The sequence below is a fragment of the Lissotriton helveticus genome, chromosome 1_1 (assembly GCF_964261635.1).
Source record: "Lissotriton helveticus chromosome 1_1, aLisHel1.1, whole genome shotgun sequence".
In the NCBI taxonomy this organism is placed as follows: Eukaryota; Metazoa; Chordata; class Amphibia; order Caudata; family Salamandridae; genus Lissotriton; species Lissotriton helveticus.
In genome coordinates, this window is record NC_136057.1 from 171,543,970 (window position 1) to 171,570,667 (window position 26,698).

General features: G+C 51.2%; 1 protein-coding gene across 6 annotated transcripts in view; it reads left to right on the plus strand.

The window, feature by feature from the left end:
• The window catches only part of ST3GAL3 (ST3 beta-galactoside alpha-2,3-sialyltransferase 3), a 1,285,176-nt gene that overhangs the window by 1,020,584 nt on the left and 237,894 nt on the right, over positions 1-26,698 (plus strand). For all 6 annotated transcript variants that reach the window (XM_078661151.1, XM_078661230.1, XM_078660924.1 and 3 more), the window contains one exon: positions 2,206-2,392. In XM_078661151.1, the coding sequence (XP_078517277.1) occupies positions 2,206-2,392 (187 nt within the window). The remainder of the gene's footprint in view (positions 1-2,205; positions 2,393-26,698) is intronic.

A 26,698-nucleotide genomic window follows, 5' to 3' on the forward strand; every position in this document is an offset into this window, starting at 1 on the left:
ATGTCAGTAAGGGTGTGGTACACAGTGTTGGTAAGGGTGCGGTGCACACTGTCAGTAAGGCCTTGGTATACATTTTCAGTAAGGCCTTGGTACACACTGTCAGTAAGGCCTTGGTACACTGTGTCGGCAAGGGCTTGGTACACACTGTCAGTCAGGGTTTGGTACACAGTGTCAGGGCTTGGTATACACTGACAATAAGGGTTTGGTACACGCTGTCAGAAAGGGTTTCGTACACGCTGTCAGTAAGAGCTTGGTACACACTGTCAGTCAAGGCTTGGTACACACTTTCAGTAAGGGTTTGGTACACGCTGTCAGTAAGGGCTGGGTACACGCTGTCAGTAAGGGCTTGGTACACGCTGTCAGTAAGGGCTTGGTACACGCTACCAGTAAGGGCTTGGTACACTCTGTCATAAGGGCTGGGTACACACTGTCAATAAGGGTTTGGTACACACGCCAATAAGGGTTTAGTACACGCTGTCAGTCAGGGTTTGATACACACTGCCAGTAAGGGCTTGGTACACACTGACAGTAAGGGTTTGGAACACGCTGTCAGTAAGGGCTGGGTACACGCTGTCAGTAAGGGTTTGGTACATACTGTCAATAAGGGTTTGGTACACACTGACAATAAGGGTTTGGTACATGCTGTCAGTAAGGGCTTGGTACACACCGTGAATAAGGGCTTGGTACACGCTGTCAGTAAGGGCTTGGTACACACTGTCAGTAAGGGCTTGGTACACTCTGTCATAAGGGCTGGGTACACACTGTCAATAAGGGTTTGGTACACACGCCAATAAGGGTTTGGTACACGCTGTCAGTCAGGGTTTGATACACGCTGCCAGTAAGGGCTTAGTACACACTGACAATAAGGATTTGGAACACAATGACAATAAGGGTTTGAAACACATTGTCAATAAGTGTTTGGTACACACGGCAATAAGGGTTTGGTACACGCTGTCAGTAAGGGCTTGGTACACGCTGTCAATAAGGGCTTAGTACACGCTGTCAATAAGGGCTTGGTACACAGTGTCAGGGTTTGGTACACACTGACAAAAAGGGTCTGGTACACAGTGTCAGGGTTTGAAACACACTGACAATAAGGGTTTGGTACACACTGTCAATAAGGGTTTGGCACACGCTGTCAGTAAGGGTTTGGTACACAGTGTCAGGGTTTGGTACACAATGACAATAAAGGCTTGGTATACACTGTCAGTAAGGGCTTGGTACACTCTTACAATAAGGGTTTGTTACATACTGTCAATAAGGGTTTGGTACACACTGACAATAAGGGTTTGGTACACGCTGTCAGTAAGGGCTTGGTACACGCTGTCAATAAGGGCTTGGTACACGCTGTCAATAAGGGCTTGGTACACACTGACAATAAGGGTTTGGAACACAGTGTCAGGGTTTGATACACACTGACAATAAGGGTTTGGTACACACTGTCAATAAGGGTTTGGCACACGCTGTCAGTAAGGGCTTGGTACACACTGTCAATAAGTGTTTGGTACACGCTGTCAGTAAGGACTTGGTACACACTGTCAATAAGGGTTTGATACACACTGTCAATAAGGGTTTGGTACACGCTGTCAGTAAGGGCTTGGTATACACCGTCAGCAAGGGTTTGAGACACACAGTCCGGTATTAGTTCTCTGTGAGCATGAGTTTGGAATCTCATCTGTCAGTAACGTCCTGGAATACACTATCAATTGGGGTTTGGTGCTTCCTAGAGTGATATGAAGGCACGGCTTAGAACACGTTCATTGCCTGGAACCAGGACCCTCAGGATATCAAGCACACTGTCAGTAAGGGTGTGGTGTTCACTGAAATAATACCAAACACACTGCTAAGAATGTTTTTAGTGCCGGAAATGGGGACTGTCAGGATATGAACCACACTGTATGGGTGTAGCGCCTACTGCTAGCTGCTAGAGGCGCTTTGCAGGATACTCAGTAAGGATACAAAGCAGGTGTTAGTAAGGTAAAACTACATACTGTGGCATTCAGATTCAATTCAGGTGTTACCCCTTTAAAGCGTTTGAAAGCTCTTTTGAGTCACCTCTTAGAAGGTGCCAGTCATGGGTGCCCTGCTCTCCTTAGTAGTGTGGTGATGATAATGATGAGAGGAGCCTCAAAATAGCTTCCATCTGATAGGACAATCAGGCTGCAGGCAGAATGCTAATGCCAATTCTCTGCGCCTTCCTTCCAGGTTGAACTCTGCTCCAGTGAAGGGCTACGAGAAGGATGTGGGAAGCAAGACCACCATGAGGATCACCTACCCCGAAGGAGCGATCCAGAAGCTGGAGCAGTACGAGAAGGACTCCCTCTTCGTCATGGCCGGGTTCAAGTGGCAGGACTTCAAGTGGCTGAAGTACATCGTTTACAACGAGAAAGTGGTGAGCCCTTGAGATTGGCTAATTTAAGAAACCATTATATGGGTAGAATGAAGATATCTGCTGTCCTCTGGGGCTCTCAGTTGTACCATGGGGAGCTCTAGCACTGTCCAAGCACATGACAGGACATCTGCTGTCCTCTGAGGCCCTCAGGTGTACCATGGGGAGTTGTAGCACTGTCCAAGCACACAATAAGACATCTTCTGCCATCTAAGGCTCTCAAGTGTACCATAGGGAGCTCTAGCACTGTCCAAGCACACGATAAGACCTCTTCTGAGTCTCTCGGGTATCACATGGGGAGATCTAGCACTGTCCAAGAACAAGACAAGACATCTGCTGGGCTCTGAGGCTCTCTGGTGTCTCATGGGGAGACGTCTCACTGTCCAAGTACATGACAGAACATCTGCTGTCCTCTGAGGCTCTCATGTGTACCATGGGGAGCTCTAGCACTGTCCAATCACATGATAGGACATCTGCTGTCCTCTGAGGCTCTCTGGTGTCTCATGGGGAGATCTAGCACTGTCCAATCACATGACAGGACATCTGCTGTCCTCTGAGGCTCTCTGGTGTCCCATGGGGAGACGTCTCACTGTCCAAGTACATGATAGGACATCTGCTGACTAAGCCATTTATAGTATATCTGCTGTCCTTCTCTCAGTCCCTCAAGTGCCACCTGGAGAGAGCCTCACTGGCCAAGCTCAATGGAATATCTGCTGCTTCTCTGAGCCCACAAGTGTCCCATGGGGTGATCTCTCCATGTTGTGTGTTTTATCTCCTTGCGGCATGGTCTTCTTTCCTGCTGTCATCTATTTTTACTTTGACACTGATATGACCCATGGTGACAGGCAATCAATCAATCAATCAACAACATTTGTAGAGCGCGCTACATACCAGTGAGGGTCTCAAGGCGCTGGGGGGGTGGGAGGGGGATCACTACTCATCGGACAGCCAGGTCTTGAGTAGCCTCCTGAAGGTTAGCAAGTCTTGGGTCTGTCGTAGGTTCAGTGGGAGGGCGTTCCAGGTCTTGGCGGTGAGGTGGGAGAGGGACCTCCCGACGGGGGTTGTTCTACGGATGTGCGGGACGGTGGCGAGTGCGGCGGAGCAGAGCTGGCGGTTGAGGGTGTAGAAGGAAAGTCATTTGTTGAGGTAGGCTGGGCCGGTCTTGTGGAGTGCCTTGTGTGCGTGGATGAGGAGCATGAAGGATACCCTCATGTTGACTGGCAGCCAGTGTTGGTTTCTCAGGTAGGGGGTGATGTGGCTGTGACGTGGTATGTCGAGGATCAGTCGTGCCGAGGCATTTTGGATGCGTTGAAGTAGTTTGATGAGCTTGGTCGGGGCTCCCGCATAGAGGGCATTTCCGTAGTCGAGTGTGCTGCTGACGAGGGCCTGGGTGACTGTTTTTCTTGTATCTGTTGGGATCCACCAGTAGATTTTGCGGAGCATGCAGAGGGTGTTGAAGCAGGAGGAGGAGATGGCGTTAACTTGCTTAGTCATGGAGAGCGTTGAGTCGAGGATAATTCCCAGGTTGCGTGCGTGGTCGGTGGGTATCGGGGCTGCCTCAGTGCCATCGGTCACCAGGAGTCGTCCCAGGCTGAAGGGTTGGAGCTGAGGATGAGGACCTCCGTTTTGTCCGTGTTCAGCTTCAGTCGGCTGATCTTCATCCAGTCGGCGACGGCCTTCATGCCTTTGTGGAGGTTGGCCTTGGCGGTGATGGGGTCCTTGGTGAGGGAGAGGATCAGTTGAGTGTCGTCGGCGTAGGAGATTATGTTGAGGTAGTGCTGCCGGTCGACGTGTGCGAGCGGGCCATGTCAATGTTGAACAGTGTCGGGCTGAGGGAGGAACCATGGGTTCCGCCGGAGAGGAAGGAGGTGGTCCATTGCAGGGCTTTGTCTCCGATCCCTACGGCGTGGAGGCGTGCGCGTAGTGTGCGGTGGCAAACGGTGTCGAAGGCGGCTGAGAGGTCTAGAAGGATGAGGGCTGCGGTCTCACCGTTGTCCAGCAGTATCCTGATGTCATCGTTGGAGGCGATGAGGGCGGACTCGGTGCTGTGGTTGCTGCGGAACCCTGACTGAGAAAGTTCCAGGATTCTGTTTTCTTGGAGGTATCGGGTTAGCTGTCTGTTGATGATCTTCTCGATACCCTTGGCCGGGAATGGGAGCAGAAAGATGGGCCGGAAGTTCTTGAGGTCTCTAGGGTCATCCTTGGGTTTTTTGAGTAGGGCGTTGATCTCGGCGTGTTTCCAGCTCTCTGGGAAGGTTGCAGCCTCGAGGGAGAGATTGCGCAGGTAGGGTGCGATTGAGCTGCTGCCTTTGTTGAAGATGTGGTGCGGGAATGGGTCTGACGGGGAGCCGGAGTGGATTGTGCTCATGGTCCTGATGGTGTCATCGATGCTCACGCTGTTCCAGGCTAGCAGGGGCTTGTGGTCGATGGTGTGCGGAGAGACTGTTGTGTTGCTGTTTATTGGGGCTGTCTGGGTGTTGAAGCTGTCGTTGATGTCTGCTATCTTGCGGTGGAAGAAAGTGGCGAGGGAGTCGCACAGGGCTTGCGACGGTGGAATGTTGTTGGTGTTGGAGCTGGGGTTGGAGAGTTCCTTCACGATGTTGAAGAGCTCCTTGCTATTGTGTGCGTTGTTGTCGAGGCGGTCTTTGAAGGAGGTCCTCTTGGCAGTCCTGATGAGGTGATGGTGGTTGCGGGTGGCGTTCTTGTGGGCTGCGTGGCTGTCCGGAGTCTGTTCGCTGTGCCATTTCTTCTCTAGTTTCCGGCAGGCTCGCTTGGAGGCTAGGAGATCTGGGTGGACCAACTGGCCCTCTTACTGGTGTCTCTGTGGGGGGGGGGGTTCTTCAGTGGGGCGAGGGTGTTGGCGCAGTCGGCGATCTAGCGTCTGAGGTTGCGGGCAGCGTCTGAGGTGTTGGAGGGTTCGGTGGGTGGGCTGAGAGTGAGGTTTGCGTGTAGGTGGTCTTCGGTGATTTTTCTCCAGCAGTGGCGAGGGATCTGTTGGGTGCGGTGGTGTATGGTGGGTTTATGGAAGGAGAAGTGGACGCAGCAGTGGTCGGTCCAGAGGAGTTCGGTAGTGTGGCTGAAGGCAACGTGTGGGCTTGCGGATAAGACGGGGTCAAGCGTGTGGCCTGCGGAATGGGTAGGCGTTGTGACGAGTTGCCTCAGTCCGAGGTTGGCAAGGTTATCGATCAGGATTGTTGAGTTGCTGTCGTTGTTGTTTTCTAGGTGAAAGTTCAGGTCTCCCAGGAGGATGTAGTAGTTGGAGGGCAGGGTCGTGCGTGCTGATGAAGTCGGCTATGGAGTCGCTGAACTGAGGTCCGGGTCCGGGGGGTCTGTAGACGAGGGTGCCTCTGAGGGTGGAGTTGGGGTCTGTGTGGATCTGGAAATGCATGTGTTCGGCGGTGTTGAGTGTGTCATCGGTGCTGGTCGAGACCCTGATGCTGTTCTTGTGGACGATGGCGATTCCTCCTCCGACTCCGTTGATGCGGTCTCTGCGGGTGATCTTGTAGCCGTCTGGGATGGCTATGGGGATGTCGGGTGCGGAGGAGTCGTTCATCCAGGTCTCTGTCAGGAAGGCGACGTCCGAGGATGATGTGTTGAGCAGGTCCCAGAGCTCGACTGCGTGTTTGCGTGCGGAGCGGGTGTTAAGTAGGATGCATCGGAGGTGGTTGAGGTCTTTCTGGGCTGGTTGTTCAGCGGCTCTGAGGCTGGTGTAGCTGCAGTTCCGGCAGGTGAAGGGACCGTGGGTGCGTTTCGGGGCGACCTTGAAGCAGGTGTGGGCCCGTCCTGGGTTGAGAGCGTGGAGTGTGCTGGCGTCGTAGTGGCGGTGGTCGTCGTGGCTGGTGCGGGGACCAGGTGTTTTGGCGCTGGGCACGGTCCAGGCACGGACGGGTGCAGACGGGCTTGCCATAGGCGCGCCTTCGGCCTGTCCAGTCCTATGATGTGGTAGTAAAGTCCAATGAGTTGGTTGATGTGGTAGGCATTGCTTGTGGTTAGTGTAGTAGCCATGGACCTTTTCCTGGTGGTATGGTTGTCTCGTGTTATGGTTGCTGTGGTCTGTTGTGGTCCTCTCACTGGTGCTTTGGTTCTTCTCCTGGTGGTGCAGTAGTCTCCTGTCATGGTAGCCATGGTCCTTTTCCTGGTGTTGCACTAGTCTTGTGGTTGCTGTGGTCCTTCTCCCGGTGGTGTGGTTGTCTAGTGTTGTGGTTGCCATGGTCCATATTGATCCTTCTTCTGGTGGGCTAGTAGTCTCATAATGTAGTAGCCGTGGTCCTTATCCTGGTAGTGCAATACTGTTGTCTTTTGGTTGCTGTGGACCTTCTACTGGTGGTGCAGTTGTCTTTGGATGTGTTTGCTGCTGCCTGTTGTGGCCCTTCTCCTGATGATGCAGTAATTGTGTGGTTGCAGTGGTCTTTCTCCTGGTGGTGCACTAGTCTCATGTTATGGTAGCTGTAGTCCTTTTCCTGGTGGTGTGATTGTCTTTGTTATGGTTGCCGTGGTCCTTCTCCTGGTGGCACAGTCATCTTGTGATAGCTGTGGTTCTTTTCCTGGTGGTGCAGCAGTCTCATGTTGTGGTTGCTGTGGTCGTTCTCCAGGTGGTGCAGTAGTCTTGTGGTTGCTGCTGTCCTTCTCCTGGTGGTGCAGTAGCCTCATTTTGTGGTAACCATGGTCCTTCTCCTGGTGGTGCAGTTGTCTCGGGTTGTGGTTGCTGCTGTCTGTTGTGGTCATTCTCCTGATGATGCAGTAATCTTGTGGTTGCAGTGGTCCTTCTCAAGGTACTGCACTAGTCTCATGTTGTGGAGGTCGTGGTCTTTCTCCTGGTGGTGTGGTTGTCTCCTGCTGTGGTCCGTTGTGGTCCTTCTCCTGGTGGTGTAGTAGTTTTGTGGTTGCAGTTGTCCTTCTTCTGGTGGTGCAGTAGTCTCCTGTTGTGGTAGCCGTAGTCCTTCTCCCAGTGGATCAGTTATCTCGTGTTGTTGTTGCCGTGGTCCATTGTGGTCTTGCTTCCTGTGCTGCAGTGGTATTGTGGTAGCTGTGGTCCTTCTCCTGGTGGTGCAGCTGTCTCATGTTGTGGTTGCTATGGTTTATTGTGGTCCTTTTCCTGGTTGTGCAGTAGTCTCTCGTGTTGTGGTTGCCGTGGTCCATTGTGGTACTTCTCCTGATGGTGCAGCTGCCTCATGTTGTCTTTGCTGTGGTCCATGTGGTCCTTCTCCTCGTGGTGCAGCTGCCTCACGGTGTGGTTGCTGTGGTCCTTTGTGGTCCTTCTCCTGGTGGTGCTGTTGTCTTGTGTTGTATTTGCCGTGGTCTGTTGTGGTCTTCATACTTGCTGGTGCAGTATTCTCTCCTTTTGTGGAGGCTGTAGTCCTTGTCCTGGTGGTGCAGTAGTCTTGTGTTGTGGATGCTGTGGTCCTTCTCTTGGTGGTGCTGTAGTCTGGTGTTGTGGATACCGTGGCCCATCTCCTGGTGGTGCCGTAGTCTTGTGGTAGCAGTGGTCCTTCTCCTGATGGTGCAGTAGTCTCCTGTTGTGGTAGCTGTGGCCCTTTTCCTGGTTTAGCACTAGTCTTGTGGTAGCCATTGTCCTCCTGGTGGTGGGGTTGTCTAGTGGTTTCTGGGGTCCTTTTACTGGTAGTGCAGTAGTCTCATGTTGTGGATGCTGTGGTCCTTCTCCTGGTGGTGTATTAGTCTTGTGGTTGCCGTGATTTTTCTCCTGTGGTGCAGTAGTCTCCTGTTGTAGTAGCTGTTGCCCTTCCCCCAGTGGATCAGTTACCTTGTGTTGTGGTTGTCATGGTCCATTGTGGTCCTTCGCCTGGTGGTGCAGTCGTCTTGTGGTTGCTGTGGTCCTTCGCCTGGTGGTGCAGCTGTCTCATGTTGTGGTTGCTGTGGTCCGTTGTTGTCCTTCTCTTGGTGGTGCATTAGTCATGTGGTTGCTGTGGTCGTCGTCCTGGTGGTGAAGTAGTCTCTTGTGTTATGGTTGACGTGGTCCTTCTCCTGGTGGGGCAGTAGTCTCCTGTCATGATAGCCTGGTCCTTTTCCTGGTGTTGCACCAGTCTTGTGGTTGCCGTGGTCCGCTGCCCGCTGGTGTGTTTGTCTCGTACTATGGTTGCTGTGGTCTGTTGAGGTCCTTCTCCTGGTGGTGCAGTACTCTTTTGGTAGCTGTAGTTCTTTTCCTGGTGGTGCAATAGTCTTGTGTTAGGTTGGCGGGGTTCTTCTCCTGGTGGTGCAGCCATCTCCTGTCCTTGTAGCCATGGTCCTTTTTCAGGTGTTGCACTAATCTTGTGGTTGCTGTGGTCCTTCTACCGGTAGTGTGGTTGCCTACTGTTGTGGCTTCTGTGGTCCATTGTGGTCTTTCTTCTGGTGGTGTAGTAGTCTCATGTTGTGGTAGCCGTGGTCCTTATCCTGGTGCTGCAATACTGTTGTCTTGTGGTTGCTGTGGTCCTTCTGCTGGTGGTGCAGTAGTCTCATGTTGTGGTTGCTGTGGTCCTTCTCCTGGTGGCACAGTTGTCTTTGGTTGTGGTTGCCGCTGTCTGTTGTGGCCCTTCTCCTGATGATGTAGTAATCGTGTGGTTGGAGTAGTCCATCTGCTGGTGGTACACTAGTCTTATGTTGTGGTAGCCGTTTTCCTTCTGATGGTGCAGTTGTCTCGTGTTATCGTTGCCGTGGTCCATTGTGGTCCTTCTCCTGGTGGTGCAGTAGTCTTGTGATAGCTGTGGTTCTACTATAGGTGGTTCGGTTGTGTTGTGTTGTGGTTGCCGTGGTCCGATGTGGTTCTTCTTATGGTGGTGTAGTAGTCTCATCTTGTGGTAGCTGTGGTCCTTCCCCTGGTGGTGCGATTGGCTGGTGCTGTGGTTGCCCTGGTCCATTGTGGGCCTTCTTGTGGTGGTGCAGTAGTCTTGTGTTGTGGATGCCATGGTGTATTAGTCTTGTTGTTGTCGTGGTCATTCTCCTGTGGTGCATTAGTCTCCTGTTGTAGTAGCTGTTGCCCTTCTACTGATGGATCAGTTATCTTATGTTGTGGTTGCCACGGTCCATTGTGGTCCTTCTCCTGGTGGTGCAGCTGTCTCATGTTGTGGTTGCTGTGGTCTGTTGTGGTCCTCCTTCTGCTGCTGCAGTAGTCTTGTGGTAGCTGTGGTTCTTCTCCTGGTGGTGCAGTAGTCTTGTGTTGTGGATGCTGAAATTCATGTCCTGGTGGTGCAGTAGTCTTGTGTTGTGGATGCTGTGGTCCTTCTCTTGGTGGTGCAGTAGTCTTGTGTTGTGGATGCTTTGGTCCTTCTCTTGGCGCAGTAGTCTGGTGTTGTGGATACTGTGGCCCTTCTCCTGGTGATGCAGTGGTCTTGTGGTTGCAATAGTCCTGCTACTGGTGGCGCAGTAGCCTCCTATTGCGGTAACTGTGGTCCTTCTCCTGGTAGTGCAGTAGTCTCATGTTGTGGATGTCGTTGTCCTTCTCATGGTCATGTATTAGTCTTGTGGTTGCCGTGGTCGTTCTCCTGTGGTGTAGTAGTCTCCTGTTGTAGTAGCAGTTACCCTTCTCTCAGTGGATGAGTTACCTTGTGTTGTGGTTGCCATGGTCCATTTTGGTCCATCACCTGGTGGTGCAGTAGTCTTGTGGTTGTGGTGGTCCTTCACCTAGTGGTGCAGCTGTCTCATGTTGTGGTTGCTGTTGTCCGTTGTGGTCCTTCTCCTGGTGGTGGAGTAGTTTTGTGGTAGCCGTGGTCCATGTCCTGGTGGTGCAGTAGTCTCCTGTTGTAGTAGCCGTGGTCCTTCTCCCGGTGGTGTGGTTGTCTCTCGTGCTGTAGTTCCAGTGGGCCTTCTGGTGGGGCAGTAGTCTCCTGCCGTAGTCTTTTTCCTGGGTTGCACTAGTCTTGTGGTAGCTGTGGTCCTTCTCTGGTGGTGTAGCAGTCTCCTGTCGTGGTAGCCGTGGTCCTTTTCCTAGTGTTGCACTAGTCCTGTGGTAGCCGTAGCCCTTCGCCCGGTGGTGCGGTTGTCTCGTGCTGTCAATCAATCAATCAGGGCATTGTACACATGTTGCTCACCCGTGAGGGTCTCAAGGTGCTGAGAGGGGGTCCGCAGATCTGTTTAGCCGAAGAGCCAGGTCTTGGGGGTCTTCCTGAAGGCGTTCAGGGAGGGGAGCTTTTGATGTCTGTCGGTAGCTCGTTCCAGGTCTTGGCTGCAATGTGAGAGAAGGATCTTCCGCCTGGTCTGGGTCTGTGTATGGCAGGGGGTTTCGGCCAGTGTGATGTTGGAAGATCGGAGGTTTCTTTTGGGTATGTGGAAGTTGATTTTGTCGTTGAGATATTTGGGTCCATTGTTGTGTAGGCATTTGTAGGCGTGAGTGAGAATTTTGAAAGTGACTCTTTTCTCCACGGCGAGCCAGTGGAGCGTTCGTAAGTAGTAGTAGTGATGTAGATGCAGTGGTCCACCGTGGTCCTTCTGCTCGTGCAATAGTCTCTCGGGTTGTGGTTGACGTGGTCCTTTCCCTGGTGTTGCACTAGTTTTGTGCTAGCAGTGGTCCTTCTCCTGGTGGTGCGGTAGTCTCCTGTTGTGGTAGCCGTGGTGCTTCTCCTGGTGGTGCAGTAGTCTCCTTTTGTGTGTAGCCGTGGTCCTTCTCCCGGTGGTGCGGTTGTCTCATGCTGTAGATGCTGTGGTCCCCCGTGGTCCTTCTGGTGGTGCAGTAGTCTCTGGGGTTGTGGAAGCCGCGGTCCTTCTCTGGGTGGTGCGGTGGTTTCCTGTTGTGGTAGCCGTGGTCCTTCTCCCGGAGGTGCGGTTGTCTTATGCTGTAGGTGCTGTGGTCTTTCGTGGTCCTTCTGGTGGTGCAGTAGTCTCTGGGGTTGTGGTAGCCGTGGTCCTTCTCCTGGTGGTGCGGTAGTCTACTGTTGTGGTAGCTGTGGTCCTTCTCCTGGTGGTGCGGTAGTCTCCTGTTGTGGTAGCCGTGGTCCTTCTCTTGGTGGTGTGATTGTCTCATGCTGTAGATGCTGTGGTCCCCCGTGGTCCTTCTGGTGGTGCAGTAGTCTCTGGGGTTGTGGTAGCCGTGGTCCTTCTCCTGGTGGTGCGCTAGTCTCCTGTTGTGGTAGTCGTGGTCCTTCTCCCGGTGGTGCGGTTGTCTCCTGCTGTAGATGCAGTGGTCTGCTGTGGTCCTTCTGGTGGTGCAGTAGTCTCTGGGGTTGTGGTAGCCGTGGTCCTTCTCCTGGTGGTGTGGTTGTCTCCTGTTGTGGTAGCCGTGGTCCTTCTCCGGGTGGTGCGGTTGTCTCGTGCTGTATATGCAGTGGTCTGCTGTGGTCCTTCTGGTGGTGCAGTAGTCTCTGGGGTTGTGGTAGCCGTGGTCCTTCTCCCGGTGGTGCGGTTGTCTTGTGATGTAGATGCAGTGGTCTGCTGTGGTCCTTCTGGTGGTGCAGTAGTCTCTGGGGTTGTGGTAGTCGTGGTCCTTCTCCCGGTGGTGCGGTTGCCTCGTGCTGTAGATGCAGTGGTCTGCTGTGGTCCTTCTGGTGGTGTAGTCCTATTTGCGGTTGTGGTAGCCGTGGTCCTTCTCCCGGTGGTTCGGTTGTCTCCTGTTGTGGTAGCCGTAGTCCTTCTCCCCGTGGTGCGGTTGTCTCCTGTTGTGGTAGCCGTGGTCCTTCTCCGGGTGGTGCGGTTGTCTCGTGCTGTATATGCAGTGGTCTGCTGTGGTCCTTCTGGTGGTGCAGTAGTCTCTGGGGTTGTGGTAGCCGTGGTCCTTCTCCCGGTGGTGCGGTTGTCTTGTGATGTAGATGCAGTGGTCTGCTGTGGTCCTTCTGGTGGTGTAGTCCTATTTGCGGTTGTGGTAGCCGTGGTCCTTCTCCCGGGGGTTCGGTTGTCTCCTGTTGTGGTAGCCGTAGTCCTTCTCCCCGTGGTGCGGTTGTCTCCTGTTGTGGTAGCCGTGGTCCTTCTCCGGGTGGTGCGGTTGTCTCGTGCTGTATATGCAGTGGTCTGCTGTGGTCCTTCTGGTGGTGCAGTAGTCTCTGGGGTTGTGGTAGCCGTGGTCCTTCTCCCAGTGGTGCGGTTGTCTTGTGATGTAGATGCAGTGGTCTGCTGTGGTCCTTCTGGTGGTGCAGTAGTCTCTGGGGTTGTGGTAGCCGTGGTCCTTCTCCGGGTGGTGCGGTTGTCTCGTGCTGTATATGCAGTGGTCTGCTGTGGTCCTTCTGGTGGTGCAGTAGTCTCTGGGGTTGTGGTAGCCGTGGTCCTTCTCCCGGTGGTGCGGTTGTCTTGTGATGTAGATGCAGTGGTCTGCTGTGGTCCTTCTGGTGGTGCAGTAGTCTCTGGGGTTGTGGTAGCCGTGGTCCTTCTCCGGGTGGTGCGGTTGTCTCGTGCTGTATATGCAGTGGTCTGCTGTGGTCCTTCTGGTGGTGCAGTAGTCTCTGGGGTTGTGGTAGCCGTGGTCCTTCTCCCGGTGGTGCAGTTGTCTTGTGATGTAGATGCAGTGGTCTGCTGTGGTCCTTCTGGTGGTGCAGTCCTATTTGCGGTTGTGGTAGCCGTGGTCCTTCTCCCGGTGGTTCGGTTGTCTCCTGTTGTGGTAGCCGTAGTCCTTCTCCCGGTGGTGCGGTTGTCTTGTGATGTAGATGCAGTGGTCTGCTGTGGTCCTTCTGGTGGTGCAGTAGTCTCTGGGGTTGTGGTAGCCGTGGTCCTTCTCCCGGTGGTGCGGTTGTCTTGTGATGTAGATGCAGTGGTCTGCTGTGGTCCTTCTGGTGGTGCAGTAGTCTCTGGGGTTGTGGTAGCCGTGGTCCTTCTCCCGGTGGTGCGGTTGCCTCGTGCTGTAGATGCAGTGGTCTGCTGTGGTCCTTCTGGTGGTGCAGTAGTCTCTGGGGTTGTGGTAGCCGTGGTCCTTCTCCCGGTGGTGCGGTTGTCTTGTGATGTAGATGCAGTGGTCTGCTGTGGTCCTTCTGGTGGTGCAGTAGTCTCTGGGGTTGTGGTAGCCGTGGTCCTTCTCCGGGTGGTGCGGTTGTCTCGTGCTGTATATGCAGTGGTCTGCTGTGGTCCTTCTGGTGGTGCAGTAGTCTCTGGGGTTGTGGTAGCCGTGGTCCTTCTCCCGGTGGTGCAGTTGTCTTGTGATGTAGATGCAGTGGTCTGCTGTGGTCCTTCTGGTGGTGTAGTCCTATTTGCGGTTGTGGTAGCCGTGGTCCTTCTCCCGGTGGTTCGGTTGTCTCCTGTTGTGGTAGCCGTAGTCCTTCTCCCGGTGGTGCGGTTGTCTTGTGATGTAGATGCAGTGGTCTGCTGTGGTCCTTCTGGTGGTGCAGTAGTCTCTGGGGTTGTGGTAGCCGTGGTCCTTCTCCCGGTGGTGCGGTTGTCTTGTGATGTAGATGCAGTGGTCTGCTGTGGTCCTTCTGGTGGTGCAGTAGTCTCTGGGGTTGTGGTAGCCGTGGTCCTTCTCCCGGTGGTGCGGTTGTCTTGTGATGTAGATGCAGTGGTCTGCTGTGGTCCTTCTGGTGGTGCAGTAGTCTCTGGGGTTGTGGTAGCCGTGGTCCTTCTCCCGGTGGTTCGGTTGTCTCCTGTTGTGGTAGCCGTAGTCCTTCTCCCGGTGGTGCGGTTGTCTTGTGATGTAGATGCAGTGGTCTGCTGTGGTCCTTCTGGTGGTGCAGTAGTCTCTGGGGTTGTGGTAGCCGTGGTCCTTCTCCCGGTGGTGCGGTTGTCTTGTGATGTAGATGCAGTGGTCTGCTGTGGTCCTTCTGGTGGTGCAGTAGTCTCTGGGGTTGTGGTAGCCGTGGTCCTTCTCCCGGTGGTGCGGTTGCCTCGTGCTGTAGATGCAGTGGTCTGCTGTGGTCCTTCTGGTGGTGCAGTAGTCTCTGGGGTTGTGGTAGCCGTGGTCCTTCTCCCGGTGGTTCGGTTGTCTCCTGTTGTGGTAGCCGTAGTCCTTCTCCCGGTGGTGCGGTTGTCTTGTGATGTAGATGCAGTGGTCTGCTGTGGTCCTTCTGGTGGTGCAGTAGTCTCTGGGGTTGTGGTAGCCGTGGTCCTTCTCCGGGTGGTGCGGTTGTCTTGTGATGTAGATGCAGTGGTCTGCTGTGGTCCTTCTGGTGGTGCAGTAGTCTCTGGGGTTGTGGTAGCCGTGGTCCTTCTCCCGGTGGTTCGGTTGTCTCCTGTTGTGGTAGCCGTAGTCCTTCTCCCGGTGGTGCGGTTGTCTTGTGATGTAGATGCAGTGGTCTGCTGTGGTCCTTCTGGTGGTGCAGTAGTCTCTGGGGTTGTGGTAGCCGTGGTCCTTCTCCCGGTGGTGCGGTTGTCTTGTGATGTAGATGCAGTGGTCTGCTGTGGTCCTTCTGGTGGTGCAGTAGTCTCTGGGGTTGTGGTAGCCGTGGTCCTTCTCCCGGTGGTGCGGTTGCCTCGTGCTGTAGATGCAGTGGTCTGCTGTGGTCCTTCTGGTGGTGCAGTAGTCTCTGGGGTTGTGGTAGCCGTGGTCCTTCTCCCGGTGGTTCGGTTGTCTCCTGTTGTGGTAGCCGTAGTCCTTCTCCCGGTGGTGCGGTTGTCTTGTGATGTAGATGCAGTGGTCTGCTGTGGTCCTTCTGGTGGTGCAGTAGTCTCTGGGGTTGTGGTAGCCGTGGTCCTTCTCCCGGTGGTGCGGTTGTCTTGTGATGTAGATGCAGTGGTCTGCTGTGGTCCTTCTGGTGGTGCAGTAGTCTCTGGGGTTGTGGTAGCCGTGGTCCTTCTCCCGGTGGTGCGGTTGTCTTGTGATGTAGATGCAGTGGTCTGCTGTGGTCCTTCTGGTGGTGCAGTAGTCTCTGGGGTTGTGGTAGCCGTGGTCCTTCTCCGGGTGGTGCGGTTGTCTTGTGATGTAGATGCAGTGGTCTGCTGTGGTCCTTCTGGTGGTGCAGTAGTCTCTGGGGTTGTGGTAGCCGTGGTCCTTCTCCTGGTGGTTCGGTTGTCTCCTGTTGTGGTAGCCGTAGTCCTTCTCCCGGTGGTGCGGTTGTCTTGTGATGTAGATGCAGTGGTCTGCTGTGGTCCTTCTGGTGGTGCAGTAGTCTCTGGGGTTGTGGTAGCCGTGGTCCTTCTCCCGATGGTGCGGTTGTCTTGTGATGTAGATGCAGTGGTCTGCTGTGGTCCTTCTGGTGGTGCAGTAGTCTCTGGGGTTGTGGTAGCCGTGGTCCTTCTCCCGGTGGTGCGGTTGCCTCGTGCTGTAGATGCAGTGGTCTGCTGTGGTCCTTCTGGTGGTGCAGTAGTCTCTGGGGTTGTGGTAGCCGTGGTCCTTCTCCCGGTGGTTCGGTTGTCTCCTGTTGTGGTAGACGTGGTCCTTCTCCCGGTGGTGCGGTTGTCTTGTGATGTAGATGCAGTGGTCTGCTGTGGTCCTTCTGGTGGTGCAGTAGTCTCTGGGGTTGTGGTAGCCGTGGTCCTTCTCCCGGTGGTGCGGTTGCCTCGTGCTGTAGATGCAGTGGTCTGCTGTGGTCCTTCTGGTGGTGCAGTAGTCCAGCTGGCAGCTGATGACGTCACAGCCTGGCGGTGTTGACGTGCCGGCCTCAGCTGCCCGCTCCCCAGCTCCTGTTGATGGAGTCTGACTGTCCCTCAGGTGAGGCCTCCACCACGTTGACTCTGTGTGTGCTCAGCATCCGTGGCTCGGAGGCTGAAGCAGATTCCACTTGGAACAGAATCCACTGGGCCCGCGCAGATTAAACAAACTCCGCCGCCCCGGGTTGTTTTTGTGCCGTTTACGTTGTCTTTTTCCCGGGAAGAGGAATGTGCTGTGCTCGGAGGCTGTTGTGAAGAACCGGCGAACCCCCCTTCTCGTGCGCGCGCCCCCGTGCTCGCTCCCGGCACCAGGCGGTTCACTAAAGTTCACTTGAGAGCTGCGCACGTGCCTCTTGCATCTGCGCCACCAAGTTCAATGGCAGTCGGAAGTGACATCACACACAGCCTGTGACCCACGGTGACATCGGAAGGAAGCTCCTCTCTGCTGCTGGGGACTTTGAGGTGAGCTAGGCGCAGAAACTGCACACAGGTGGCATAGCTCCCAGAGGCCCCTGCCTTCATGACCCTGTGACCCCCGGTGACATCACAGCGTAGCTCGACATAGCCTCAGATGGCCGGCCAAACTAACGTGCACACTTAACGTGCCCATCACTCCTCCCTGTCATGGCCCGGCCCCGCCTACACACATGCCAGAGTCTATAACAGAGAAATAAAATTACGTTATTTTAATATCATTCTATTTTTCGGTGACTGACTCTGACGAGTGGGGCGACGCTCCTCCGCCATTGCGGACCGGCCGCCCCTGGGGAGAGGGATGTCGTGAGATAGGAGCCCATGTTGTCTGCAAAGGGCGGAGGAGACATGCTGCTTTGCGAGGCAGCAGCCATCATTATTGAAGCAGGTGCAGCAGCACTGGGGGCCAGGGCCCCGAGGGGCCCACTGCATCAGGGCCCCACAGAGGTTCATATTCCTCACTAGCATTATGGCAGAATACACCCTTGTTGCATAAGGTGGGGCGCCATGCAGGAGCTCATGGTTTTGGGAAAGCGCCAGTGACCCTGTTTCAAGATTGAAGTGATGGTCTTTAATGGCGGAGAAGGGGTGAAGAAAGAAGCGGTCTTCTCAGGGCCGCAGCTATCATTAGAGCAGCATGTACAGTTGCACCGGGTCCAGGAGTGCAAGGGGCACCCAGTTATGAGGAGTTGTGTTTTTGCTCAATTCTGTTTTTGATTGAGGCATTTGCTCTTGTACATGTCTCACATTTAGTGCCGTTTTCGAGCTGCAGAAAAGCACCCCCTCAAATGATCGCACAATATCCGCCCCAAGTGGTCAGCACTGTTCTTACCGTTCACCCAGTCCTTTCCATGAAGTTTTGGAGGGGGGGGGGGGGGGGGGGCTGTCTTCAAAACATTTTGCTTAGGTGGGGAGGATCAGAGGAAAAAGTTGGAAGACATGGGTCCAGTTGTCAGCTGGGTATGATAATGTGGAAAAGTCAAATGCAAGAATGTAACGTTTGTCAAATTTTGGGATTCCACCTAAAGTTTGTTACACATTTTTGCATCTATCTTTCAATACATTAAAATTTTTCATGTGGAATTGATTACAATGCAAAATCAATAACACTACTGTTAAATATATTTTTGAATGGCTGCCTAGTCTTTGAGCCCACATTACAAATTTGGTTTGCCTGCTATGTTTATTGTGATAAATTGTAAACACTACTGCATATGAGTTTTGTCTGTATTTATTATAAGGCAGCCCTTAAACCCCCAAGACATTCTTGAGCATATTTCAACTATTTAATGTTCTATGGATTCAAATTGAGCAAACATTTTCAATGTCTAAGGCTCAATGAAAGAATTGTACATGGGGTGGAGGAGAAGGCACTAAAGTGTGAAGACCCTTGTTACAGGGTGTGTGAATGGATACATCTATTTGTGGTTTGACAATCATCTTTCATTTGCTAAATATGGGAGTAGATAATGCTTAGTGTGACTAACCCTAGAAACACTTAAGTTTCACCTCAGTTTTAATCACAGATGTGGTGGATATACTTTTAAAGCTTTGTAGATAGATTGCTGATGGATACTTCTACCTGCAGATTATTCACGATTTGAATATCCCAGACGTCAGACTGAATCTGCAAACTTTTCTATAGCTCTCTGTGCTGGCAGGAGGGGCTAGCTCTATCTTAGCACCAGAAGCAACACCACTGTGATGTCACTGGAACCATAAAGCACCCCAAACTGGCACACTGATGTCAGTTCACTTTTTTCCCTGCCGCTGAAACCCTTCCAGAGCATTGCTGTCTTCGGAATTTTCCCTTTTTCACTCGACGATATCTCAATCTTTTCACGAAACGTTTTTAGTTCTGTGCAGGGATGCCCCAACTTCCACCACTTTTCCCCCAGTCAGGTTTTAAGCCCTGCAACTAATGTGATGGGCCAGTGTCCATCGCAGGCACCCATGTCATCTGCCTCTTGTCCCCGGGGGTCTGACCGCAGAGCACAGTCGTGCGAGTCATACAGGAGCATGTATCCCAAGGCCACTCAAAAAAGGGAGGCTAAGCTCTTCATTGCCCGGGCTTGGGTCCGTCGAAGAGCCGGAAGAGAATAATGCCCTGGAATGAAGTCACCAGGGTTACCATCGTCAAAGTCCTCATGGGGAAAGCACAAGTCTCAGAGTAATACTGATAGTCGAAAGGTAAGTCACCAAATCCTTCTCCTACACTTCAAGACTCTTTCTCAGAGGCAGAATTGGTATCTCTTCCTCAACAGGAGCCGGTGCCTGAAGCTCCTTCGGCCTTGAAGACGATAATTGGGCCTTCGATGTCTGCTGCTCCCTCGCCCAGGGCTCAGCAGTGTTAGCCCTACCTGCAGTTTCCTGCTCCCCGTACAGAGCCTGCTTACTTCCTGAATACAATGGTCAACATTTTCTGTTGGTCCGAGGTCCCCGCTGGAGCGTCTTCAGCCCCTATGGGTCCTATGGGATTACTTTTCATGATGGTACAGGTGGGTTTTACCCCCTTTCTGTTTTTATCTGCTATTTCTCTGGCTCTGACTTTGAAGTCAGTCGCAGCTTCAGCTCTGGCTCCACAGCCAACTCTGTCTGTCACTTTGTACCCTGACTTCACCATTCTCCTGGATGCTTGTGGATTTAACACCTGCCCTGAGTGGTAATTATATTCTCCCGGTGGTCTACCACCTCCAGAGGTCACTTCTCATCATGCCGTAATACTCAAGGCTGCAGAGGTCTTGAAGCTACCTCTCCATTCCTTGGAGAACATGTCTAGCATATTAACAGACTTTTTATACCACACCTGCCAACCCTCAGACCTCAGCTCCCTTTCAAGGAGGCACTGGCAGGACCAATCCTTGCAGCTTAGGGCAAACCAACCTCTATCTGCGCTGTTAGCCACTTGTTAGGGAGTATATAGAGATCACAGGTGATCCAGCTCTTTTTATCTACACATCCTTCACCAGAGAGTTTGGTTGTTAAGATATCTTGTTCATCAAAAATGGGGTGGTGGAATTGTGCCAGAGCAGGAAAGGGGCCAGGGGTAGAACGCCACTACTTCCTGATCCCGAAAAAGGGCAGTGATCTGCGCTGTATCCTAGACTTCACGGTCTTTAATTGGTTGCTGCACAAGGAAAAGTTCAAGATGCTGTCTCTGGCTCACTGCTTGCACCAGAAACAAAAGACTTGATGGTGTCTTTTGATCTTCAGAATACGTTTTTTCACATGCTCTCAGTGCAGCCGCCCAGGAAGTTCCTGTGCTTCATGGTGGGATCCGTACACTTCCAATTTGCGGTCCTCTTATTTGGCTTGACTTCGGCTCCTCAAGTCTGCATGAAGGTGGCAACCGTGGTTGCAGTCCATCTCAGACAGCCTGCAGTCGATGACTTCTTTGCTGTTCGAACTGGCCATTTTCATCTATCAACAGCCAAAGTCTCACCTGGAGCCCTCTCAGAGCATCCTGTTCATAGAGGCAGTGCTGGACACTACATTGAGTTCAGCCTTTACTCCTCCCCCAGGGTAAAGGATATTCAGGCTATGATTCCGATGCTTCAGGATGAAGCGTACATTCCAGTCCTAATGGCTTTACGCCTGCTCGGGCTTGCTAGATGCCTGTATCCTCCTGGACGCTTATGCACGTTGGCACATGAGGACCCTCCGTGGTGCCTGTGCAGACAGTGGATCCAACAGAGAGGAGATCTATCACATTCTGTGCTGATCTCCAGGGACTCTGCAGCAGATTTGATGCGGAATCTAGAGACTACCCTAGTACAATGAATAGCCTTCCAACCTCCTCCAGCAGTGACCATGGTGGTAACGAACGCTTCCACTCTAGGATGGAGAGTTCATCTGGAGAAACTGGTGATCAAAGGCATTCGATCTACAAAAGCCAGATATTGCACATCAATCTGCTGAAGCTGAGAACGGAATGGCTGACGCTCAAGGCCTCCCAGCACTCCCTTTACAGCCAATCTGTCCAGATAGTGACAGGCAACACAACCACAATTTTTTTTATTTAAGAATTTATAGAGCGCGTGGCTGCCCGTGAGCGTCCCAGCGCTAGAGATAGATATAAACGACTGGTGGTGAGAGTCTTATGGGAACAGCCAGGTCTTAAGCTCTGTGGTGTGACATCTAACACCTTATCTGCCCAGAACCAATTAAACTCTGATGTTTGGCACAGAAAAAGCAGATCTAGTTGATTTCCAAACATCTAGTCAGTGTTCTCAAAGTCGGGGCCAACGGCCGCAGTCAGTGACACCTTGCCGATCATGAGTGGCATCTCCTCCCGGTGGTGGTCCCTTATATCTTTACTCTTTGGTACATCCCGCAGGCGGATTTTTGCCACTCACCACTTTGCTCATTGCCCTCCAGTATTTGCTGACTGGAGCCCGGGGTTTGCATGTAGGTTGAGGTGGAGCTTTCCACTTCACTGCATGCTACTGCCATACCCGTGATTCCTTGAGTGCTCAGAAAGATCCAGTCAGACCTTGCCAAGTCATTTTTATAGTGCCGGACTGGCAGAGACGGATGTGGTATTCAGACCTGTTGCCCCTTTCCTTGTGCCACCTGCTCCGTCTCCCTCACAAGGAAGACCTCTCACAATTGTGGGGCAGGTGCTGCACGCCATCCTCCAGAGCCTCCACTTTCTTGCCGGGAGATTGAGCAAATACACCTGAATGCCTTTTCTTTCTGCCTCCTGGAGTGGAGGATGTTATCTTTAATGCCCGTAGACATTCCACCAAAATGGTTTATTCTGGGCGATGGAGTGGGTTTGCCAAGTGATGCTCAGACCCCTCAGTAAACCCTCTCAGGCCCGTTCGTCAGACATTTTACTCTTCGCTCTGTTGTTAGCTCAACAGGGTGGTGCAGTGGGCACAATGAAGGACTACTTATCTGCCTTGTCGCCCTTCATTTTCTTCCAGACCAGCCATGCCTGTTCAAGTCCCCACAGTTATAAGGTTGCTGAAGTGCCTCACCAACGCGTTTTTCTCCTTCTCACCTCAATGGGATATTATTCTCATTCTTGGATTTTCAATGTGTCAGTGAGTTATAGACACTGAGAGGGAAACCTCCATTTGCTTCTTTTTTTCGCTGAAAAGTTGGTTCTGAGAATCAGAGCAGTTTTCCTTCCCAAAGTGGTCACACCCTTCAATTTAGAGCATTCATAGAGGACAACCTACTGCTTGTTCCCCTTCACATTCCAGTAAAGAGCAAGAAAAGCTTTGTAAGCTGGATCCCAAGAAGGCGGTAAGTTTTTACCTTGACCATAGCAGAGGCTTCCGACAAACTGGCAAGATGAAAGGCAGAGCCGCCCAGAAGAGGACCTTGTCAAGGTGGACCATCTTGTGCATCAAGTTGTGTTATACCTTCGCCCAGGAGGAACCTCCAAAGGGCATCAGAGCTAATTCCACCTGGGTGAAGTCTTCAACTTAGCTCTGGCAAGGGGAATCCCTATTCAGGTCGACAAAGGAGTGACTTGGGCTTTCAGCCACACTTTCGCAAAACATAAAAGTTTGGGAAGGGCATTTCTTGTGCTCAGTCCTCCATGTTTTTTTTAAATGTAACTAGTCATTCAAAACGCCTCCTCGATGGGTGCTGCTTGGGGAATCTAAAAGAGAACAAGGAGACCCTAAAAGTCTGAAGGGACCAAGGGTGGACGTATGTTAAGGAAAACAAAGGTCCCATACAAGTAAATTTGTACAATACCACAATTTAACAATCAAAATTGGGATTATGAATGAATCGCTGGAAAATTAAGAGTTTTTATTAACAAGTAAGTTCAACTCAAAGATAATATACGAAAAGGTGAGTGAGCAGGACGTGACAGGGGTATGGGGAAATCAGCCGATTTCCTTACCGCGGGCAAGTGACTTAAAAAGTGACTTTTCAATTTGTGAAAATGTAGGTAAACAAGAAGCCACAATCAGAATTACATCTCATACTCCACAATTAGATCCAAATTACAGTATAGAGTTGAAGATGTATGTGTCTAGTGGGGAATCTATTAAAAAGTTGAAGACTCTGCAGGTAGCAGTATCAATTAGAAGGAAAAGTTCCTTAGGTTCGGTAATGATCTTTCTGGTGGATACTCTGTCTACTTGCAATTCATGGCCGACTTTACTCCCCTCCCCACACAAACACTGGTTTTGTTATAGTCAAAGTAATAAGGCTCCAAGTCTAGGTTTTGCACATCACCTTGTTAGTATGATGTCAGTCTTACGTCCACCTCAAAGGCCTATGAAAAATGGATGGTAAACTGACGTCGGTGTGCGAGTGGGGGCGATTTGTGCTCCAGTGGCATCATGGTGGCGTCGGTTCCAGAGCCAAGATGGAGCTAGCCTGATGCTTGGAATATACAGATAGTGAGAATCTCCACCAGAAAGAATCTTACCTAAGGGATGTAACATTTTCTTTTCTGCTGAAATCTTTCTGCTTCGGATTTATGGAGTTGAGGCTTGGCGTTGAACCCTTTCTACATCTGGACTCTGAAGGGGAAGGATCCTGGACCAGTAACCAGAGCATCTACCTTCAGAGTATAGCTCGAGTGGGTTGCTCTTCCTTCAGGGTGGAATGGAAACCAGTCGGTCGCATTCAGTTCTGCGTGCTCTCCTCATCCGTTATTGAAATTCCTTGCCGGTGTCCATCTCCGCTGGAGAGCCACTCTGGAAGCCCTTCAACCAGTACTGCTGCCAAATTCTTGGTTTATCCTGATAGTCTAGTCTGTGTGCAAGCATGGATGAATCCTGCACTAAAGAGGTCTATGGAAGAGAGGAGTCTGAAATGTGACCTCATGAGGAAGGGGGCGTGGTCCTATTGGCTGAAATATTCTAATTGTGATCATCCACCTCGATACCCCATCATGATATTGGATTAATACCAAAGGGTGCAAATATCTGTCCGTTCTGGAAATCCAGGGAGCAGGACTGGAGTCCTTTAGGAACTATATGGTTGTAGATTTCTGGAGCTATAGATGAAAGCGCTTTGCATATATTTTGCGTAAATCTCTTTAAAAAGCCAACTTTATCATAACTCAATTTTGGAGCTATTATGTATAATAGTGTGTCTTTATTGTAGTTTGCAATTTAGGAACGGGCTCTGTTGTAGCATCAATTACTGTTTATTTTTATTTATATCATTCTGTGGGCCTTGCAAAAAGTGTTGGTAAAAAAATCAATAAGCTTGTGTACTTTTCATGTTCTTTGGTGGTGGACTTCTTGCACTTGTCTGTGGTGATTTACTCCTGTCTCTGCTTTGTAATGAAGGATCTCTTGTTCCCGTCTATAGTATTGGGGTCGGCTGCAATCATCTCTGGTAGATCCATACATTATACAACAAGTCTGAGGCGGGCTCTTTACACTTGTGCATGGTGATTTGCCCCTGTCTCTGCTCTGTCATGCTATATAAGCAGAAGAGCTCGCATTCTATGGGAATTGATTGTTTTCAAAGTAATTTCACTGTGAAAATGTAAATGAGTCACTGGTGGTGCATGTAATCATACAAAACACTATTTATTTTGATTATTTAGCACATGTATTAATCTTCACTCCGCGTACATGTACCTGAAGTGTGTATAAACAAACACTCATGACACCCAGTTATACATATATAATACAAAATTACCAGACGAGAAAAAACGGGACAAGTTACACTGTGGTACACAAATCCAGTTTTTTTTTATTTGTGTAGCAACTAGAAACTTTCTTGGGTCTTCCCGTTGCTTGTACATATATGGTCGCGCTTTCAATTTTTTTCCACGGTCCGTAAAAGAGGTAGTCTATAGCGAGAACACCCACAGAGGACCAATTATCTCTCTGTATCCTCATGTGTGTCCGTAAGGTTATGTTTTGTAGGATTTACAAATTAGGAAATTTAGACTCCTTCAGATGGTGGTGTCGATGTGTTTCCGCCCTTTAAATTTCAGAGCCTCTTCAGGACAGTGGAAGAAAGAACAACCCGAATGGATCTGGGAAGACCCGTAGCTTCAGTAAAGGTGCCTCTAGAGTCAGAGTTTACTTGGATACCAGATAGGTCCCATGGCCGGCGTCCGTGGTTGCGGACTGCACTAGCGCTTAAGCAACGCATCGGACGGAGCATTGAGGGAGTGGAGGCCTTCGAAATGGTCCTCTATTTGTTGTCCTAAGGTTCCTCAGGATGGGGAGCCGGCTCAATCGGCGGTAGGTCATATAATGCGGGACCTCTCGGCTGCTCTGCCATGCAGCTTTTCTTGTACCTGTATAGTATTGAGGGTCCGCTTCAGTCATTCGTGATAGATAGATATCTTGCACCAGACTGTTGTGGGTTTGTTAGACATGTGTGTGCTGGTAGGTTTCATACACAAGTCTGCGTTGATGAGTTACGTACATACTAGTGATGAGCACACGTTCATGCACAAGCTTGTGGTGGAGGTTCCCTTCATGTTAGTTGTGGTGCCTCCTTTTCAGTAATCTGTGATGATGGATTCCTTTTACAAGTCTGTGGTGGGCTGCTTACATTTTATGTTAAGGCATTTGTAAAACTCATACCCACCATTTGTGTAATCCGGACAACATGTTTATTTTAATTCAGTCCATGCAGAAGCTTGGAATGTTTGAGTCATGGATGCAGAGCTGCTCTCTGGAATTCAAAGTAGCTGTTTAGCAGCCTTATTCTTTCTGGAAAAGTACCCCAGAGCTTGGTCATCTAAATATAGAAATAACTCCTGCCATTGCAAATGCTCCCTGCCCCCCTTGCAGGGAACTTAATAGGGAGCAAAGCAGTTCTGACGTGGAGTGTCCTTGTTTCGTAAATGGCTTGACGTTTGCATTATTGGAAGACCGATCTTGTTCAATGGATGATACAGTCAGCGATGGTGCCCCTGGAAGCCAATATGATGCTCAAAATGTGGCACTGATGGTGTGAGAGATGTTTGCCACCTAAGTTGCGAATTCATTGCAAGCTACACAGTGGGACTCCAATGTAGAGACTGTTGCTATCGTCTAGGCGTGATAGGACTGGAGATGGTGGCCTTACCCTTTGGAGAAACCTAAGCGTGAGACAATGCAGCAACAGGCTCGCGTCCTGTACAATGTTCCTTTCACTTGATTTACCCGAGGAACGAGCAAGAGGTTCGAGTCCATGATTACACCCGCTGATGGTGGACAGATGGCCGTAGGGTGGACATTTGCCAGTTCTTCAGGGAAGGATCTTGCTCTTAGGCAAGTTGACCTTAAGTTGCTTGCGTATCCTCCAGGGGCTGACTGAAGGCATTGTCCAGATGCACAGGAGTCTTGGCCAGATTGGATTTCAAGGTCTGGGTGTTATCAGCATAAGTGTAGCATGTGAGGGTTAAATGAAGACAGGAGTTCTGAAGGAGGTTGAGACATGGATTGTAAAGAAGAGGAGCAAATGTCCAAGCTTGAGAGACATCGAGGGTAGTAGAGAATAGTGCCGAAGAAAACTAGGAGAGCTCCATCACGAGAGATCTGTCAGCGACTCTGGAAGAGATCCAGGAACAATACCTTGGATTTCCAAGCTGCAGGGTCTCTTTAGAGGTGTACCAATCTGTTGGCGTAAGAGAGGTCCAGGAGTCATGTCGATGCAGTTTCTGAACTCATTGCAGATGCAAAGTGTCTGGTGATCCTGGCTGTGTGTAGGAGATTGGGGAGGAGGTTGATTCTTTCAAAGAAGGCAAACACCTGGATTCATGCAGGCTCACCCTAGACAGGATCAACAAAAAATAAATATTTAATAAATATTACTACCCTACCATCTCACACTGGTATTAATCCAGTCTTTGCTCCTTTATTACCTGACATTAACGTTTATCAGTCCAATAATTCCATTATTACCCCATTTGTGAACTTTGTATTTATCTGCCCCTTCACCACATATTATATGTGTGTTGTTTCGCCCCATAAGTTGCCTGCACTTGGTCTTCGGTGTGATCTGTGCAAATAAAAACGCAATTTAATAAAACTGTCCTCATGCCCGATTATTGCTCTTCCAACCTCTTCTCACATCCTTCTAATACCCATCTCCCCTGTAATGCCCGCCTGTGTCTGGTTCCCTGCCCTCTCTCCTCAAGGCTCATCCTTTGCTTGCACCTTTCTTCAGCCTCCTTTGTGATGCAGGAGTTAACATCTGCCCCAGATCCACTGATATCTTGTTTTCTGAAGCATATTTGCATGGGGGAGATGGTGGTAATTGATTCCATTCAGAGGAACAGGAGGGTAGTAGGGACAGGAGAGGAGAATCTCGGTTGTGAGGGAGAGCCGGGCTGAGAATTGTAACTCAACCTGTATAGCGATTCCTACCTCTTGCGAGGCACCAAGGCTCACTTATGGGCGGGTACCACACTACACTGTGAGTGAGTGCTTGCTTGGAGGGGTGTTGTATTCCCAGTGTGGCCTACGCAGGGAG